A 19826-nucleotide genomic window follows, 5' to 3' on the forward strand; every position below is an offset into this window, starting at 1 on the left:
ATAATTTGTTCTTTACCAGGATTTAACATTAGGTGAACCCAGCTTTATGTCAGCAACACATGCCATATTAAACTGTGTCAATATTTATTTAACACAAACAGAGCCAAACTGCAGTAGCAGGGTGTAAGAACCAAACTCCGACTGTTTACCTGAGGGTGGAGTTACTTTTTAATCACGACTATAAATCCTGCTGCTACGTTACAGGAACTCAGAGGGAACTACCTTCTTCGTATTGTTTTTTTTTTTTTTCTATTACACAATTCTTTGAAATCAGTCAGTTGGGTTAATAGCCACATCCAGGAATCTGCACACAGCCAAAACATTATGACCAGTATTATTCATGTGAATGTCCAGATGCAGGTTTTCCTGGAACAAGCTGAAGAGATTTACTTCCTTCAGTGACCACAGTGGGATGTTTGTTCTGTAACTCTGTAAAAGTTATTTCCCTCCCCCGAAGCAGAGTCAAGTTTGTAAATAAAGAAAACATTTTTAAGGGAATGCATTTAACTCCCCATTTTTTATGCCTGTTTTAAACGAAGATCATTACGTTGAGAGAGGGCAGAGTTATTGCCGTTTTGGTCAAACGTTTTCAAAGATGTGCACAATTTCTTTCTCTCTGTTGCGAGATCTGTCAGAGGTTGGAGTATGTGTTGAAGATGGCTCTCAGCTAGAACTACACTGAACTTTAGCTCGATAATTGGGTTTGCTAAAGTGGATTAACTGTGGCAGCCATTTTGAATTAAGCTGACTCCAAAATTTAATCAGCTGATTATTTCATGAAGGTTAAACTGAATTTGGACCATTGGCTCAAGAGATATCTTGCTAACAGACAGACAGACTTGACTCGGAAAATTTTAAACAAAAAGCACAAACATAATTTGTTTGTGCTCAGAATAGGCATGGACGATCACTCTCAGCTACAACCACACCAGATTTTAGCTCAATATCTGTTAAACTGACTGAGCTGTAGCCTTTTTTGTGTTTTTTAAGGTCAGGTGGCTGGTGCAGTCATCTTGAATAAGGCTGACTCCAAAAGTTAATCAGTTGCAGATGAACAGCCATTGATGAATTACTGAAAGTTTCATTCAAATTTATCCAGTGGTTCATGAGATATTTTGCTAACACACACACACACAGACATTGGCACCAACATTGTTGGCCACCTTTTCAGGGCCTCTCTCTGAGCTCTGACAGATTCCTCTTTCCGCTCCAGCCAACCAATCTGTGCTTCTTCCTTCTCCTCCTCTTCCTCCTCCCCCACTCCTGCTGCATATGAAAACACAGAGACGCCCTGTACACTCCCACATCTGCAACCTCAAGCAGCTCTTCAACTCCGTCTGTCTCTCTGCTGTGTGATCCACTCTGCAAACTGTAAGTCTACTTTATTTGTCTTCTTTCCCGTCAGATCTCAACAGAAGTGTAGAAAAAAAAATTATCCCAGACATGTTGATACAAAAGCAAGTCCAGCCCTGTTAACTCATTCTCTGCTGCTCTTTGTGCTGCACACAGTGACTGCAAGATTCTCGGGTTTAAAAGCTTTTCCAGATGTGGGAAAGTGTTGTCTCTTTTTGCTCACCGGAGCAGAAGGGGAGCAGAAAGCTTCTGTTCATGATGGGAACGTGAACGATCAGAGTGGGTGCATGTCTGGTGTTGGTATTAGCTCTGAAGAGAATAAAATGCAGAACAAATAGATGTGGTAAAAAATGCAGGAAGTACTTTGGATGTTTTGTAAACTTTAAAAATAGTAGAAAAAAAAGCTAAATATGGAAAACAGATTTTGTTCTCTGGTCTGTAAAAAGGCATTTTTCTGATTAAACAGACGTAGGTCTTAATGTTTGAGCTGCAGGAAAAAACCCAGAAAGTGGAAGCAGCAAATGAGATAAAATTAGGATGTTCTTTTATCAGACGTACCTATTACTGTGTCACATGAGTGCCTTGTATCGCCCATCTGTCTGCACACAGATAAAGTCTATAAATCTCCTGCTATCAGAACATTCAAACGCGACTGCAGCACTTATCGATCAGCTTGTTACAGGAAGTCCACTTCCCTCTCTGAAACCTGAGCTGCAGCTCATCAGCCACACAGCTGAGCAAACTGGAGTAATCCTCCTTAAAGTGGTGGTGATGATGTGGGTTTGGTGTGGCTGTCAACATGATGTCATCTCATAAAAAGAGTAAATAATACAACCTGGTTGTTAAAGGTGTGTGGGTCAGAGAGGAGAGTAAATGAAGTGTGTGACTGAAAACACACACACACACACATAAGACTCAATAATTCTGTTTATCTGTAAACACTCACTACCTGTTAAAGAATCAGGCTTGGAGATGCTAAAAATATTAGTTCATAGTTTTTTTGCCGACGACATTGCGATCTATAGTGAGAGTAGGGAGCAGGTGGAAGAGAGACTGGAGAGGTGGAGGTTCACTTTGGAGAGAAGAGGACTGTAAGTCCGAAGAAGTGAGACAGAATCCATGTGTGTGAATGAGAGGCAGACAGGTGGAACTGCAAGGAGCAGAGGGGTTAAAGGTGGATGAGTTTAGGCACCTGGGGTCAACCACCTAAAGAGGAAGACCACAGAGGAGGATGCTGGGATGGATGGAGGCAGATCTGCTGTGGCGACCCCTAAAGGGAGTGGTTAAAAGGAGAAGAAGAAAAATGTGTTGTGACATCAAAAGTCGGTCATGCACGCCTGTTTAAATGACAGCAAGCTGCATATCCTGTTTATTTTAACAGTAATACTGATGAGGTTGTTAGATATCTCTTGATAATGGCACATGCCCATGCTGCCCAGCATTTTTTTAGAATTATTTTAAGATTATTAATGTATATATTTTAAAGATGTCCATTTTTAATCCTTCTCTTTTTTCTGTGCTCCGAACTTCAAATCTTTTGTTTTTATTTGACAAATAAATGCCAGATAATCAGTGGTTAGCTCATTTGTTTATACTTTTAACCAGATGGGTGACCTCTCTAAATGTACCAAATAAACTTTTGTTGGACCTTAAAATAAAACATATGAGTGGTTTCACATGTCAACAATGACTAATAGGTCTTAAACGCTTTTTTATTTTCCTTCACCGTTTCTAAGCACATATTATGCACGTAGGGTTTCGGTTTACAAGAGTGCAGTCACTGGAGAGTTTTTGCAATTCAAAAGACATTTAAAGTCTCTTTGTGTCTATTTGTGTTTCCCCTTCAGAGGCGCCATGGTTTGCCACAAGGAGTTTCAAGATGCGGGGAAGCAGCCGGGGCTGCAGGTGTGGCGTATCGAGAACTTGGACCTGAAGCCTGTTCCCAAAGCCCTGCATGGCAGTTTTTACAACGGGGATGCCTACCTGCTGCTCTTCACCACCTCGGCTCCATCCTATAACATACACATGTGGCTGGGTAAGATGGGAACATACATGAATGCATTCCTTCAAGGAATGTTAGGTCTTTAGTTAATTTTAAATGTTACTTTTTCCAAAGCTGAGCCGTGTATTGTGCACGTTGCAAACTTCCATTCAACACTATACTTATTCACTATTCACACACAAACACAAGCTTAGAGCATAAATATGACATGAGAAGATGGCAAATGACTCAGCTTGTGGTTTTTCATGAGCTGAAACATCCTCTTTAGTTGAAGCGATCCACTATGAAAGTCACAGGAGTTTGTGAAATTACTTCCTGCTGCGAAGCTTTTTCTCCCCAGCTTCAGCCTCTCTGAAGACTAACTTGAAGCCAGAGTCTTTTCTTTCTTTTTTTATCTCGTCTTTTGTTAAATAGTTTAGTTGCAAAACAAGAACAGTGCCCTAAATAAAAACCACAGAGTGACTCACATCTGGAATGTCCCTTTAAGCCAATAGAAACACGCACATGAACTTTCTGCTGCCAGTTCTCATCAAGACCTTCAGCTCTCCGCTGCAACAGTCTGCAGGATAAATATCCCCCATCTGTGTGGGATTGATGCTAGTTCCACCAAAGTATAGGATACTTCTCATAAATATGTAATTACAGAACAGTGAGTCTCCACACACGTGGTTCATATGATTTAATAACAGAGTAAAGTGCTGCAGTTTGCTCTGTGAGAAACACCATCGCGTTCAGAAATGAACAAATGTGAGTAAACGTCTGTATTTGAACAAAAGAAAACTGTTTTGTGCAGGCGACGAGTGCTCGCAGGATGAGAGCGGAGCTGCAGCCATCTTTGCCATGCAGCTGGATGACTTCCTGGGTGGTGGCCCGGTGCAGTTCCGGGAGGTGCAGAACCACGAATCCAACACCTTTCTGGGGTACTTCAAGTCAGGCATCAAGTACCAGGTGAGCTTCAGAGCAGAGGCAGTCTGGGAGGGTTCAGGATCGTGGGTGGAGCCTTCAGATTAGAGCCACGTGATCACTGTGACCAGGAGAATCACAACAATCACTAAAACCAACAGGAGACTTGTACAAACCTGAAAATTTACAAATTATTATTTTTTTTTATTATCGCCATCCCTGAAAACTGAAGGCAGAAAAGAATGGTCCATCCAGTTTAAAGTTACTCATTTTAATGTCAAGAAGACTGGACAAAAAAACAGTTCAGAAACAAAACAGTAAGAAACAAAATCTGCACAATATTTCTTTCATATTGATGGTTAAAATGTCCTGACGTTAAAAATATGTAAGCCTGATCTGCGAATGTCAACTAGCATGTGTGTTTGTTTACACATGGAAACAGCCGAAGTGACTGAAAATAAGTCAAAAATTGCTCCGTCTGGCAATTTTGATGTATAGTGCACTCAGATTTGTTTAATAAAGTATGTTGATAAAATGATTGGTTAGATTAAATGGTAAACTTAGCAGCCTTTTTGGTGGATTCAGCTGAGTGTTTCATTTACATTGAGTGCGTACCCACATTTCAGAAATGCATATCACTAAAGCAGGAAAACTACTGGAATAAACATGTCCAAACTTCACCATTTGATAGAGTTCAGGAGAACCTTTTCATGGTTTGACTTCATAGTTTGCAATGAGCAGCTTTAAGATGGCTGCCATAGCAAATTGACATTAGCCAACACAAAAATGGCTTTAACTCAGTTTTACAGATACTGAGCTAGAATCTGATGTGGTAGAAGCTGAGAGTGACATCTTCTCATATTGCACAAGTTTGCACAAACATAAACATAGAGGGTGATATGCATTCCTACAAAGAATGCTAGGCCTTGAATTTGTTAAGGGTCAACAGAGAGACAAACTCTGGGAACTGTAGGTGTGTGTTTGTGACTGGGGAAAGAAGTTACGCTGCCGGGAGGATTTTAATGTGAAAAAATGTGCCCGTTTAAACAGAAACAGAGCAAAACTAACATAAAAAGTGAGAGTTAAATCAGCATCTGTTATCACCAAGGAGCCGCAATCTGTTTCAGAATTCTGTTTGAGCTGAAGGTTTAATGATTGTTTTGTGTCTTGAACTTTGAGTCTGAAGTTCAGAGAGCACACAGCACTCCCCTGTGTTATTTTAGTCTCAGGGTGTGTCTGACCGACTGATCAGCTGGAACCAAGGCAACCATTTTATGCTGCGGGGGGGTCACTTTAACTATCCAAAACAAAACAAAACAGCATAATTAAAGACGCAGCATTCCTTGAAGGAATGCAAACCGCCTTCCACTGTTCATGACAAAGATTTAAACTGAGATGATTTTATGTTGAGAGACGACAGGAGGTGTAGTTATCTTGTTTAAACCTTAAAAATAACATTATGTGCATTCTTGTGTCATATTGTGATCTCCCATCTGTTAGCACTTGGAGTATATGTTGTGAATGATTCTCAGCTACTGTCACACCAATTTTTAAGTTCATATCTGTAAAATTCTCTGAGTTATAGATTGTTGTTGTGTTTTTGAGGCCGCTTAGCTGTGGTGGCCATCTTGACTCAAGCTGACTTTAAAAACTAATGAGTTGTAGACGTCAGTATCAACCCAATGATTACTTTCATTAAAATCCTTCAAGTTCGTCATGAGATATTTTGCTAACAGTACAAGTAGACAAACACACACAGCACATACAGGCACAAACAATAATCTCTTTGTCTGTGCCTTCAGCGGCTGGCGATAAAAACACTTACACCCCCTCCCCAAAGCCTGGTTATAGTTAAATTTAAATAACCCAAATGCTTGTTGACTTCTTTTGTTGGCGGTTGGAAACTATGCACTGCATCTGTTGGTCCACAGAACCAAACCTCATCAACTTTTCCAAGATTGGAAACTCTGTCCCTGGAACCAGTTTTCCAGTTTTACTGCATTGTAAACATGGAAAATGTAACCCCCTCGCTGAGCACAAAGAACTGCAGAATGACTCCATTTTTAAGGTCTGTGCACAGGAAAAGGCCTCCACAAACAGCCCAATAAACAAAAATAAACAACAATTGACTGTTGTTCTCATGATACGATAGCGTCGATCCTCTCCCCTGAGACATTTTCTGCTTCTCATCCTCAGCTGCTGATTTTCATGTTTTGTAAATCCTTGTTTTGTTTAATGGCTTCGCTGAGGATGCACAGGTAGAGCACCGCAGAGATCAGATATTCTCCTCGTGAGCAGAAACCAGGCACTGTGCTGTTTTCTTCCATTTCAGAGGATTTCTTTTTTTTATTGTACAGAACAATTATGTCTCATCAGTTTATAACACAATTTGCAGCACTTAGTATTAAGTAAGAAATCAATGGATGTATCTACAGCTGATTAACTTTGGAGTCAACCTAATTCAAGATGGCTGCCACAACCACCTGACATCAGGAAGGACAAAAATGGCTATAGCTCAGTCATGTGTTAGTAGATGAGCATCTTTCCCAACAGTTACTCTGAGCTCAGCATCTTTACTTAAAACTTTAGCATGAACAGTTGGAGTCAACCATTTTTGTTTGTTAGCGAAATATCACATGAAACACTGCACAGATTTTTAATGAAACTCTTAAAAAGTCATAATTTGATGTAGAGTACACGTAACTTCTGGACACTGCAACTGACCTTATGAAACACAAAAATAGCCATTTTCTAATCTAGATAATGAGCTAAAATTTGATGTGACAGAAGCTGAGTCATTCACAGCCCATAATCTGAGTGCACATCTCACAAGATCTTACATTGTCACATGAGGCTGCACACAGCATAATTTACAAGGTTTGATCAAAATGTCTATAACTGTATCATTTATAAGAGGTTAATTTAAAACTCTGGTATGAAAGCCGGCGGGTGATATGCATTCCTTCTAGGAATTCTAGACCTTTAGTTTTTTTTTTAGTTTTTTAGTTTTCTTTTTCACTCAACTTTCCTCATTTCCAAGATAACTGACATGAGAGGAGAGGTTTCCTTGTTTAAAATGGGGTTTTCTGTTGCAGAAAGGGGGTGTGGCATCAGGCTTTAAGCACGTCGAGACCAATGGCATGAATGTGAAGCGCTTGCTTCACGTCAAGGGCCGCAGGGCCATCAGAGCGACCGAGGTGGACCTGCACTGGAAAAGCTTCAACAAGGGGGACTGCTTCATTATCGACTTAGGAAAGGTAAGTTCTTCTTTTAACCAGATTAATGCCGAGCTGAATGTAAATGAAGACAAAATTAAACAAATCTGTGAAGAGAATAATTTTAATATCGTAATAGAATTTTTATCCTGATTTAAATTGGTATTCTGTTTTTTTTTTTGGCAATACATTTAATTCTGTGAGTGAATTATTTGCTTTATACTACATGCAAATGCAATATGTTCATTACTTAGACCATAAGCCAATAAAAAAACAGAAACACAATATCTAGATTTTAGCCTTCCTAACTTAATGGTGGCCTTCTAACCCAGCCTCAGTTTGTCAGATTTAGAAGTGATTTCTAAATTTTATGGAGCACATTTTAAGAACTTCATGTCTCCAAACTAAACTAGTTGTCATAAATGAGTTCCAGGTGGGGGTTGGATCGGCTCTGAGTCGCTTCTTGTTTGAATGGATGATGAAAAGGCTGACAGATGAGGTCAGGCAGAAGTCCTCTTGGACTATGATGTTCACAGATGACATTGTGTAATCTGAGTAGGTAGCAGGTGGAAGAGAGCCTGGAGAGGTGGAGGTATGGTCTGGAAAGAAGAGGAATGAAAGTCAGTATTCACGTGTGTGAATGAGAGGGAGACAGGTGGAACAGTGAGGCTGCGAGGAGTGGAGGCATTGAAGAGGTTGGGTGAGACAGAGGAGGATGCTGGGATATGATGAGATGGTGGCAGATGATCTGTCTGGACGCCCCTAAAGGGAGCAGCTGACAGAAAAAGGGCAAAGCAGGGATGGCAGAGTGGAGCTGTAGCACAAGATCCAAAAACAGAGCAAGAACAAATATAGTGTAAAAAAATAAACATGAAAGACGAGCAGTGACACTGAGGTGAGTGCTGACAAAAATAACAACACTGGCTAAAAGGATAAAATAAGATAGAAATTGTGAAACATACTAAAATGAGAAAAAACAGACAATTCCCAGATAAAAACTAAAACAACTAAAAAACAAGTCAGTTCAAGGCAGACTGCATTTTTTTAGGTGAAGCTGTTAATTGTGGGTCTTCCTCCCTGATAATCTAAAACAACCAGTCAGAGACCTGTTATCACTCCCACTTTCAATTTTCAGACACTTATTTAGGTTTTCAGTTCAGTTTTTGTGTGAAAGTTGATTCAGCATTACACTGTTTTTCAGTTGTTTTTTTATTTTTCTGTGTATATATTTTACATTTTTTTTATTTAACTACTTCTGCATACTTAATGTTTTTTAACCATTTATGTATCAGAACGTTCAGCTCATTCAGAAAATGGCTGCTGTGACTTTTGTAAATTTGATATTTTTCAAAATATTTAACTTTATTTACAAATATTTTACTCACAGAAATACACTGAGATGTCTTCAGTTCCTTTAGAACCATTCTTTATTAAATCTGCTTCAGCTTACTGGCTCCGTTGTCTTCTTAAGCTACTTTTAGAGTTTTGCTACTAATCTGTAACTTTTAACTTCTAGCTAGCCTCGTATTACTCTTTGCTTGTGGCTAGTCTTTTGGCTTTTTTATTGTCTAGTTAGCTTTTCACTACTTTTAGCTAGTCTTTAGCTACTATTAGCTTTTATTTAGCTTTTTGTTACTTTTAACTTACAGCTAGCTTTTGCTACTTTTAGCTTATAGCTTTCAGTTTGCTATGTTTACCTTTGAGCTACTGTTTTGCCACTTTTCGATTTTAGCTGCCATTTTACTACATTTAGCTTTTAGCTGGTGTTTTTCTACTTTTACCTATCATTTTACAGCTTTTGGATTTTTGTTAGCTTTATCCTTTTTTTTAGCTTGAACAAGTGAGTTTCAGCTTCTTCAGCAAATTTCAGCAGTTATTCAACTCTCAGCATTAATACTGCATTTTCTCAGAAAGTGTAGTTTCTCTAGTTACTTTTTGTTCACTTTGGTTTTGTTTTGTTGGTTTTTTTTTTACAAAAAGCTGTAGTTGATGTTCTTGTCCTCAGATGTTTCCAGTATGATGCACAGTATAAACTGTTTCCAGATGCTCCTGACCTGCTTCTTCCCCCTTGCAGGACGTGTATCAGTGGTGCGGCAGTGAATGTAACCGTTACGAACGTCTGAAAGCCTCCCAGGTGGCAATTGACATCAGAGATAATGAAAGAAACGGTCGAGCCAAGGTGCACATGGTGGACGAGGACCAGGAGCCGGATGAAGTTATAAAGGTCGAACATACATCACTGTTGTTTTCTCTTTCTTGATGATACTCACCAAACTTCAAACATGATCGTTATGCAGCAGAAGCTCTATATGTTAACGATGCACTTCACTGCCACTGAGTTAGTCAGCGTGGGAACAGAGGGAGACAATGTGTCCTCTGTCATCTGCTGCTTCTGTGCCAGTGTCGTGCCGTGGTGGCATTGTAAACTTCCTTTACATGGAAGAGGCCTAATGAGACCAGGGAGGTGGGGCGGCTTCTAAATCAGCAGGATCTTTGTTTTTAGTCTGAGAGAAGCTGATGGACAGAGCCTACTAAGCTGCTGTCACTGCCGTTGTGTTTTTATTGGAGCTAAATGTGACAGAAACATAGTGATTAATGCCTCCGCTTGTTTGTGCAGGCTTTAGGACCCAAACCCGCCATCGCTCCCAGTACTCCAGATGATGAGAAAGTGGACACTTCCAACAGGAAGAAGGCTGTCCTCTACATGGTGGGAAATATGTTACATGGTCAACTAAATGAAACCATCTGTGGTTACATGTTTGAAATGTGTGCATTTTGACCTGATGTTGTTCCTTTGTTCTTTAGATCTCAGATGCTTCTGGTTCCATGAAGAAGACGCTTGTGGCCCAATCCAGTCCCTTCAAGCAGGCCATGTTGTCTTCTGAGGAGTGCTACATCCTGGACAACGGAGTGGATCAGAACATCTTTGTTTGGAAAGGTGACAGCAGCTTTCTAGCTTCTATGCAGTGCTTCAGTGTTTTGCATTTGGACCAAAAAGTTCAGTTTTTGGTCTGATCTAAGCAGAGCGGCTTCTCCCATGTTTGCTGTGTCCCTACATGGTTTGTGTCAAACTGCAAACAGGACTTCTTCTGGCTTTCTGTCAACATCAGCTTTCTTTTTGCTGCTCTTCCATAAAGGACAGATTTGTGGAGTCTGCTACTAATAGTTGTCCTGTGGACAGATTATCCCATCTGAGCCGTGGACCTCTGCAGCTCCTCCAGAGTTACAGTAGCCTTCTTGGCTGCTTCTCAGATTAAAGCTCTTCTCACCCGGCCTGTCAGTTTAGGTGGACGACCATGTCTTAGTAGGTTTGTAGTTGTGCCTTTAGTCTTTCCATTTTCAGGATTGAACAGAACTCTGTGAATGTTCAAAGCTCAGGATATTGTTTTATAACCAAACCCTGCTTTAAACTTCTCAACAACTTTCTCCCTGACTTGTCTAATGTGTTCCTTGGTCTTCATGATGCTGTTTGTTCACTAATGTTGTGTAACAAACCTCTGAGGCTCACAGAACAGCTGGATTTATATTGAGATTAAATTACACACAGATGGACTTTGTTTACTTATTTGGTGAAGGTACTTGGTTGCTCTGGATTTTAGTTCAGGGTATCAGAGTAAAGTGGGCTAAATATAAATACACACCACACTTTTAGGTTTTTTATTTGTAAAAAATTTTGAAAACCACGTCATTTTTCTTCCGCTGCACAATTCTGCGCTACTTTGTGTTGATCTATCAGAGAAAATCCCAGTAAAACACTTTAAAGTTTGTGGTTGTTACTTGACAAAAAGTGGGAAAGTTCAAGGGGTATGAACATCTTTCAAGGCGCTGTATTCTGTTTACCTATTTGAGTTGGACCTTTTTTTATTCTCATTATGTCTCTGACTCCAAACAGGTCCTAAGGCCAACGCGTCTGAGCGTAAAGCCGCCATGTCTGCAGGGCAGCAGTTCATCAAAGACAAGGGATACAGCAATAAGACTCAGGTAAATCTGACATATATGTTTGATCACTCAAAAAGTTACCCAGAGTTCCTCGTCACAAAGCCCAAACTAACTGAAGAGCTTTTCTTTCAGATCCAAGTGCTTCCTGCAGGAGCTGAGACCACTTTGTTCAAGCAGTTCTTCTGTGACTGGAAGGACAAGGATCAGACAACAGGACCCAGTAAGGCCTACACCATCGGCCGCATAGCTAAAGTGGAACAAGTCCCCTTCGATGCCTCCACCCTCCACTCAAACAACGCCATGGCAGCTCAGCACGGCATGGTGGACAACGGCAAGGGCAAGATCCAGGTAGGGCTGTGTTTAAAAGGTGAAAACCTGCCATGAAGAATCAAGCTGATGCGTTGTCCGGTGTTCAGATCTGGCGTGTCGAAAACGGCGCCAGGGTGCCAGTGGATCCTGCAAACTACGGTCACTTTTACGGTGGAGACTGTTACCTCATCCTGTACAGCTATGGACATGGAGGCCGGGAGCAACACATCATTTACACCTGGTGGGTAACAAGAGGCGGCAGAACATCCTCATGATCCAGTTGCAGGAACATCTCTCAGTCTGTGTTTCCTCCATCAGGCAGGGGCTGAAGTGCACCCAGGATGAACTGGCAGCTTCAGCGTTCCTCACAGTGAAGCTGGATGACTCAATGGGTGGAGCCCCAGTTCAGGTTGGAACTTGACAAACGAGACATTTTGACATCCCATTATTATTCAACACTTTCTAAATATCTTGACTTGTAAATAAAACTTAAGTGAAGTTTAAAAAAATATAATTAACAACAACTATTGCATGCAGTTATGCACTGCAGATACAGACTATCAAAACTCTCAGCATTTCTAAAATGGTAAAAATGGTAATAGCATAAAAACATAAAAAAGTTCACCAGCAGAGGGCAGTGTTTGTTTATTCTTCATTTTGGAGGCTGAAGCAGCCACACTTTCATAAGCAGAGAGTAAGAACTAAGTTCTGATTAAAACATTCATCTGCAGTCCAACTCACACAAACAGGAGATACACTGAGCAGCTTTAGAGGTTTTTAAAACAAAATAATAATAATGTATTTGTGAGGTTTTACCGGTTTACTGCAAACAAATCTACAACCCCAATTCTGAAAGTTGAGACACTGAGTAAAATATAAACAAAATGCAATATTTTTCATATCTATTTATATTAAGAATTATTGATAAGTTGATATGATTCTGTTATTTCTCAACACAAGATGATTATCAATTTTCCAACTCTGGCATGAAAGAAGGCAGGCGATATGCTTGTGCTTTCATTTTGTATTATTCAAGCACAAACTAGACTTGATTTTGATTGGTGACTTGGTTCCATGTGTCGACAGGTGAGAGTGACTCAGGGTCAGGAGCCCCCCCACCTGATGAGCATCTTCCAAGGCAAACCTATGATTATTCACAGCGGAGGGACCTCCCGCAAAGGTGGGCAGTCCCAGCCCGGCAGCACCCGACTCTTCCACATCCGTCAGAGCTCTTCTGGTGCCACCCGCGCCGTGGAGGTGAGCTGGTTTGCAACCTGTGGCTCCATGTCTGCAATGTCTGCACACAGGTGATGTAGAGGGTTCTCATATGTCTTATCCTGCACTGTCAGGTCGAAGCCTGTGCCTCCAACCTGAACACCAACGACGTGTTTGTGCTGAAAACCTCGAGCGGTCTGTTTGTGTGGCGCGGAGTGGGCGCCAGTGACGGGGAGATGGAGGCTGCTAAGCATGTTGTAGGGTTTTTGGGTGGCAGTCCGACTAATGTGTCAGAGGGCAAGGAGCCAGGTAGGTCTTCATTATAACACACAGATTACAGGATTAAAATGACACATTACAACAAAGCTCATAAGTCTGTAGCTCAAATCTGACCTAAGATCAAAAGAAACCAAGAGACTCACTGTTTTTAACAAGAAAAAGCTATATCTATTATCCCCTGCCGCTGAAGGGCGATAATGCTTTTGCCAGTTTCTTTGTGTGTTTTTTCATACCATTTGCAAAGTATCTCATCAATCACAGTACAAATTTTAATGAAAGTTTCAGAAAGTAATCACTCGGTCTACATCTACAACTGATTACCTTTTAAAGTCAATCTGATTCAAGATGGCTGCCACAGCTAATTCACCAGAGCCAACACTAAAATGACTATAACTCAGCCAGCAAAAGGCAATTTTTAAAGAATGCTAGGCCTTCAATTTTAGGACAATTCAAGCATGTTTGGCACAACTTTGAGAGGAAAAAGTTGTAACAACTGTATTGAAGAAAAGTGCCCTGATAGAACACAACTGGTGCATTTCTGGTCTGGTTTTAATTGCAATCAATGAAGATGATGCATCTCATCACACAGCCAAAGGGTTCTGACTCATTGACTCGTTTCCTGTTCAAACAAACACAGCACCAGTCACACAAATGGAACAATCTTCTTGAATCTGACGGTTGTTCTTGTGTTCTCTGCCCTTCTCAGGTAATTTCTGGGGTGCTTTGGGTGGCAAGAAGGAGTACCAGACCTCGAAGAGTCTGCAGAGCATGGCCAGACCTCCACGTCTTTTCGGCTGCTCCAACAGAACTGGACGACTAATCGTGAGTGGCGAGAGCGGAACTTCCTTCTGCTCATCTTTGACACAGAATTGTTATTAGCTAAAAATACGTACACCTCATCAATCCAAGGTTTTATTTTCTCTGCCTCTCAGGTGGAAGAGGTACCAGGAGACTTCACGCAGACAGACCTGGCGACCGATGACGTCATGATCCTGGACACCTGGGACCAGGTAGGAGGAACGTTTTGTGAATGATCCAGTTAGCGTCTGAAAAGACACATGCTATTGATTTCTGTGGAAACCGTATGTGTCTGTTTTCAGATAAAGCATGTACTGTACGTGTCTCTGCCCACAGCTCTTCCTTTGGGTGGGCAACGAGGCTAATGCAGAGGAAAGGAACGGAGCTCCTAAAATAGGTTGGTTACACCACAACTATGAACTTATGAAGGAAGAAACAAATATAGTCTTTGGTTAGAAAGTTGCTGTTAGAAAACATTCTGATTTTAGAGCTGTTGTGATCAGATAACGTCAGTGTTTGAAATTGTTTTTCATGCTTAAGATGCTGATAAACTTATTGTGTTTAGATTGCTGCTAACCAAAAGACCCCCCCACAAAAAAATGCAGAAGAATTTTTTTTTTTTGATCTAAGATCTGATAGAACTTTTAAATGATTGTTCACTGATTTAGTTTAGCAGATGTCATGAGGTGATCCAGTAAACTGCCAACAGCTGAGATATAAAGTTTAAGTGTGACAGGACTGATAAGCTCAACTTTTTTATTGCCATTAATTTCACACTATGCATTTTTTCTTGTAGTGTTAATATGATATTCCTGCTGGAAGTTTCCCCACACTGCACCAAAAGTGCAACACCTCACTCCTGCTGCAGATATCTGCACTGACAAATAACCCCAGAATTATTTGTAAATGGTGTTTGCATGAACCACTATGAAATTTTGATGGTTAGAGTCATTTTAAGATGGCAGCTTTCCACTTTTGGTCTTAGCTATGTTCAGACTAGCTCTTTCAGTCCCACTTCAAAATGACTGAACTATTGTGTAACAGGGAGTAATTAATGTCGTTCAAGACAGAAATCTCACTGTGTGACACTTTAGCTCTGTGTTCAGGTATCTCATTTACCTCACTTTATGAAGTGGGAGTTGTTCTTAACTCCAGTTTCCTCCCATAGTCTAAAAACATGTAGGTGAAGTTAACTGGTGATTCTGAATTGACCCTAAATGTGAGTGTGAGCATGAAAGGTTATTCCTGTTTTTGTGGCTTTGTAATGGATTGGCGACAGTCTCTCACCCATTGACCCCTGGAGATAGGCACCAGCACCCTGTGACCCTGAACTGGATCAAGTGTGAATCAGTTTTGACTCACAGTACTACCAGTTTGATCCCAAAATAACCCCAACAAGACAGTAAAAACAAGAGATGATGAAAGCAAAGGCAACATATTAAGTACCTGATCTGCTGCCAAATACAACCCTAATTCCCCCCAAAATTGTTATGTTGTGCAAAATAGAAATGAAAAACTGAATGTAATGATTGCCAAATCTCATAAACATATTTCACTCCCAATAGAACATATTAAATATATCAAAGGTTTGACTTAAGAAATTGTCCCATTTTTAGTTAAATAATTATGAGTTTTATGGCAACAACCCATCTCAAACAGTTGTTCCAGGTCCATGTTTCTCTCTGTGAATCATCCCCTCTTCCTCTTCCCCTCTTCTCACTATCAATTAGTGAGAGGTCTGGACTGCAGGCAGGTCAGTTCAGCACCTGGACTCTTTTACTATGAAGCTATGCTGCTGTAATGGATGTGGTCTGTGGTTTAACATTGTCTTGCTGAAATCTCCAAGGTGGAAGCATTTTTCCTCTGGATAGGAGAATATGTTGTTCCAAAACCTGGATATACTTTTCTGCATTGATGAAGCCATTCCAGATGTGTAAGCTGCCCATGCCAGAGGCACTAATGTATCTCCATACCATCAGAGAGGCAGGATTTGAACTGTATGCAAAAAAGCTCAGATGGTCCCTCTCCTCTTTATTATGGAGGATGTGGCATATGTGGTTACTAAAATCAATTTCAAATTCAAATTAAAAAAACAGTTTTCCAGTTTGAGCTTTGAACCAGAGAAGATAACAGTGTTTCTGGAAGGTGTTCACATGTAGCTTCTTCTTTGCCTGATAGAGCTTTAACCTGCATTTATGGATGGCACAGTGAACTGTGTTTACAGACAATGATTAGTGGAAGTGTTCCAGATTCTTGAAATGATAATATTATGAGCTGTAGATGATGGGATATATAAAAACTTTCACAATTTTCTGTTGAGGAACATTTTTCTGAAATTGTTCCACTATTTTAGACACAGTTTTTGTAGACTGGTGAACCTCTGCCCAAGAGAATTAGCCTCACTAAAATGCTCTTTTTATTCCCAGTCCTCTTACTGACCTGTTGCCAAATAACCTAATTAGTTGCAAAATGATCTTCCAGCTGATTCTTATTTGTATCACTTACCTTTACAGCCTTTTGTGGCCCTGACCCAACTTTTTAGAGATGTGTTGCTGCCATAAAATGCAAAATTATAATTTGTCCTAAAAATTATACTTTGTTTAAACATTCGATATTTACTGTGTTTTCCATTGTGAATAAATAATGGGTTTATGAGATTTGTAAATCATTGCATTCTGTTTTCATTTACATTTTACACATTGTCCCAATTATTTTGGAACTAGGACCACACATTAAACAGCTACTCTGAACACAAAAAATGTAGCAAACAGTTGTGTTGTTTAGACAACGTTAGCGTGATGTAAAAGTGATTTGTTGAACTGCTATAAAAAGGTTTGAGTTTTCCAGGTGAAAATTTGCTCTTGAATATGATTTGCTCTGGATAGCTGTTAGCTTGACTCATGATTGACAATTACTCTGAAGGCACTTTGCAGCCATTTAGTAGAACTGTTTTGTCAAAGATCCCTTCATCGTTATGCTGCCTCTGGCCATCCATAAATCACTAATGGAGCTGACAACATCCCACACAGATGTGAGCTTTCAGAAATGAAGCGAGCAGTGCGGAACCATAACAGGCGTAGAGCAGTCCGTTCAGAAATCCCACCAAGGCAGCGAGAAGGTGTCTAAGTCTTGGCTTGAAGTGTTTTGTGAAAGAGCTTTGAGTCTCCAAACCTTCTTGACCTTTTACATCTACCATTCTCTCTCCATTTCTTGTCATGCAGCAAAGGACTACGTGGACTCGGACCCTTCAGGCCGCAGAGGACTGCCCATCACCACCATCAAACAAGGAGCAGAACCTCCAACTTTCACTGGCTGGTTCCAGGCTTGGGATCCCAAGATGTGGGAGAAGGACCCATTGGAGAGAATCCGTGCCCGTTTCTAATGGCAAAATTCCAGGCTTTTTTTTTTTCACTCAGGCTCTTTAATGACCCAATACTCTGTGTTGCCATGTTTCTTTTTTCTGGTTTATTTTTACCCCTAAGTGCCCAAACCAATATTATCAGGTTGAATTTTTTGCCGTTTTGCCTAGATTACAAATCAGTGAGCTTTGTTGACAAAAATGCATCATGTAAATTGTCAGACGATGCCATTCACGGACACAAGTGGTTTATGAATTTACATGCATGTTTGTTGTCATCATATTGTGAGACAGTACTAAAAAATGAAGGATTACTAAGATTACTTAAACAGAAAAGTTTTTTTTGAACATCTCCAAATGCCTTCTGTCTCTCATTCTGGCATACAGTGTACAGTAAAACTAATACAACACAGCAGAAAAACTGGTAGCAAAACTTAATACACCCTGGAACATACCAGGTAAGTACCAGGTACGTACCTAGTATGCATGTTCTATGTACTTACAGGAACAAGGCTGTATTGTTACCTAGTACTTACCTGGAACATACCAGGCTGTATTATGTATTGCTACCAAAAAGCCTTCTCCTTCACCCCACATGTCTGTACGTGTTATGTTTACTTATTTACACCAAAAGGTTGTACAAAACATTTCCCGAAAGCTGCACTTTCTTGTCATATTCCCTGCTTGTGTATTTTAAAACATGTACTATGTAACATTTGCAAAAGTTACTTGAGCCCTTTTTAAATCACCCTGAAATGTTTCGGCTTTTAAATAAAAGTTGTAAATCAAAGCTTTGGATTTCTTAATAAGTTACTAGTGATGGAATAAAATCAAAATGCACACCACATCATGAAGTGGTTTAATAGACCTTACAGATACTGTCAGTGTTCACCAGATCTGACTAACTCTGTCTCTCTGTCTCTCTCTGTTGTTTCTCTGTCAAAGACAAGCTGGGATCGTGTTGCAGCTTGCAGCATCTGTCTTAGCAGGAAGACATGAAAGTGTAAGAAACATCTGTGCCGCCTTTCAGAAAGCACAGGCAACAAGGTTCCTTTGAGAGAAAAGAAGAGCAGCACAGCTACCTGAAAAAATCTTCCTGCAGAATTATTTTAAACTGAGTTCAACCCCAGAAACATTATAGAGAGATAATGTTCAAAAAGAGCTCCCATTTTAACCAACTTTTTGTTGCAAAAAATCTCAAAGAAGCATTTGAAACTTTAACACTACATCAAGGACAGTTAGCATGTTTTATGAGGCATGAGTGTATAAAGTACTTAAGAGTCATCTGAAACATTCATACTTCATCTCGGTTCCAGTGTAATAAAACCCCTTCATCATATTCTGAGAAAAATATAACACATATTAAATGAAGTCCACGATAAGAATTTATTCATCTAATAAGATTTTCAGGTCATATCTTAAAACTATTCTTAATAGTGGGCTTAAAAATCAGAGACGTGACAGAGATATAGTGGATTGAAAAAGTTTTCACCTCCTTGGCATTCTCTCTGGTTTGATCTGTAATTTAAAAGGAAATCTGGGGGGTTGGTGTCCTAATAAGATCCACTTTATACATGCACAATATTTTTATTATGAAAGAAACAAGACAAAATTTTAACTTGAATGTGCACAACTATGACCCACCCAAAGCCAGTATTTGCGTCTCCACCTTCTGCAGCAGTTCCAGCATCAAGTCTTTTCATGTTTGTCTTTATGATCTTTGCCCATCTAACATCTGAAGTTTCTGTCTGTTCTTCATGACCAAACTGCTGCAGCTCCATCAAGTTGGATGTTGCTGCTTGGGTCCAACGTGGATTTCATGACATTTTCAGGAAACGCCAAATATGGTACAAGAAACAAGGGATTAAATTTTGGTGGTGATTAGGTCAAAGGTTAAGATCACAGATGAGCCTGTGCTCTGACTCTGCAGCTGGATAACAGGAGTGTTAAACTCCACAGCTGGACACCTCTTAGGTCAGGGGTGATCACTATTGATTTCAAGGTCATGGCATCAAAGGTCAACATCACAGTTGACCTAGTGCTCTAACTCTGCAACAGTGTAATGTAGGAATGTCAAACTGCACAGCTGGACACCTCATAGGTCAAGCATAATCCTTATTGATTTAAAGAAAATGGGGTCAAAGGTCAAGGGTGACCCCCTTGTTAAAACCTTGTTTAGGTTTGTTTTTAAATTAGTTTATTATATATAAGAAGAGATGGAAGCTGTAAATAACCTGCCACTGTAGTGACAGGGCTGTGATGTGATTGTGATGATGTATTTATCCAAGTAAAAGATGAACTCTGATCTGTCCTGTTAACAATCTACAAACCCTGAAGCTACAAATAAAATCCAACCATTTGAGCTGCCTGTGAATAAGAAGGACTGGTTGATTAATACTATTCCTGTCAAGGAGGTTGTTTTCGGGGTAGCATTGGTCTGTTTGTCCGTCCGTTT

General features: G+C 40.2%; 2 protein-coding genes across 2 annotated transcripts in view; both read left to right on the forward strand.

Moving 5' to 3' along the window:
* The window catches only part of ccdc18 (coiled-coil domain containing 18), a 42398-nt gene extending 41036 nt beyond the window's left edge, over window positions 1-1362 (forward strand). The window contains exon 26 of the mRNA XM_037982027.1: window positions 1285-1362. The gene's annotated coding sequence lies outside the window, so the exon portion shown is untranslated. The remainder of the gene's footprint in view (window positions 1-1284) is intronic.
* On the forward strand, window positions 1291-18161 carry scinlb (scinderin like b). The gene is made up of 17 exons (XM_017430777.3): window positions 1291-1371; window positions 3201-3388; window positions 4149-4303; window positions 7354-7515; window positions 9548-9697; window positions 10091-10180; window positions 10279-10411; window positions 11366-11454; window positions 11545-11760; window positions 11829-11962; window positions 12040-12130; window positions 12808-12978; window positions 13071-13245; window positions 13922-14037; window positions 14148-14225; window positions 14350-14410; window positions 17235-18161. The coding sequence occupies exons 2-17, from the start codon at window positions 3208-3210 to the stop codon at window positions 17393-17395; spliced, it is 2163 nt and encodes a 720-aa protein (XP_017286266.1). The 5' UTR covers window positions 1291-1371; window positions 3201-3207; the 3' UTR covers window positions 17396-18161.
* Window positions 18162-19826: the final 1665 nt, after the last annotated feature.

Source organism: Kryptolebias marmoratus, linkage group LG20, assembly GCF_001649575.2.
Source record: "Kryptolebias marmoratus isolate JLee-2015 linkage group LG20, ASM164957v2, whole genome shotgun sequence".
Lineage (NCBI taxonomy): Eukaryota > Metazoa > Chordata > Actinopteri > Cyprinodontiformes > Rivulidae > Kryptolebias > Kryptolebias marmoratus.

Bases quoted from the DNA above. Each gene is read 5' to 3' on its own strand.
- scinlb (XM_017430777.3), top strand. From the start codon at position 3,208: ATGGTTTGCCACAAGGAGTTTCAAGATGCGGGGAAGCAGCCGGGGCTG. The intron at 10,412-11,365 runs GTGACAGCAGCT...GACTCCAAACAG, and splicing joins GAACATCTTTGTTTGGAAAG to GTCCTAAGGCCAACGCGTCT. The intron at 14,226-14,349 runs GTAGGAGGAACG...CTCTGCCCACAG, and splicing joins TCCTGGACACCTGGGACCAG to CTCTTCCTTTGGGTGGGCAA.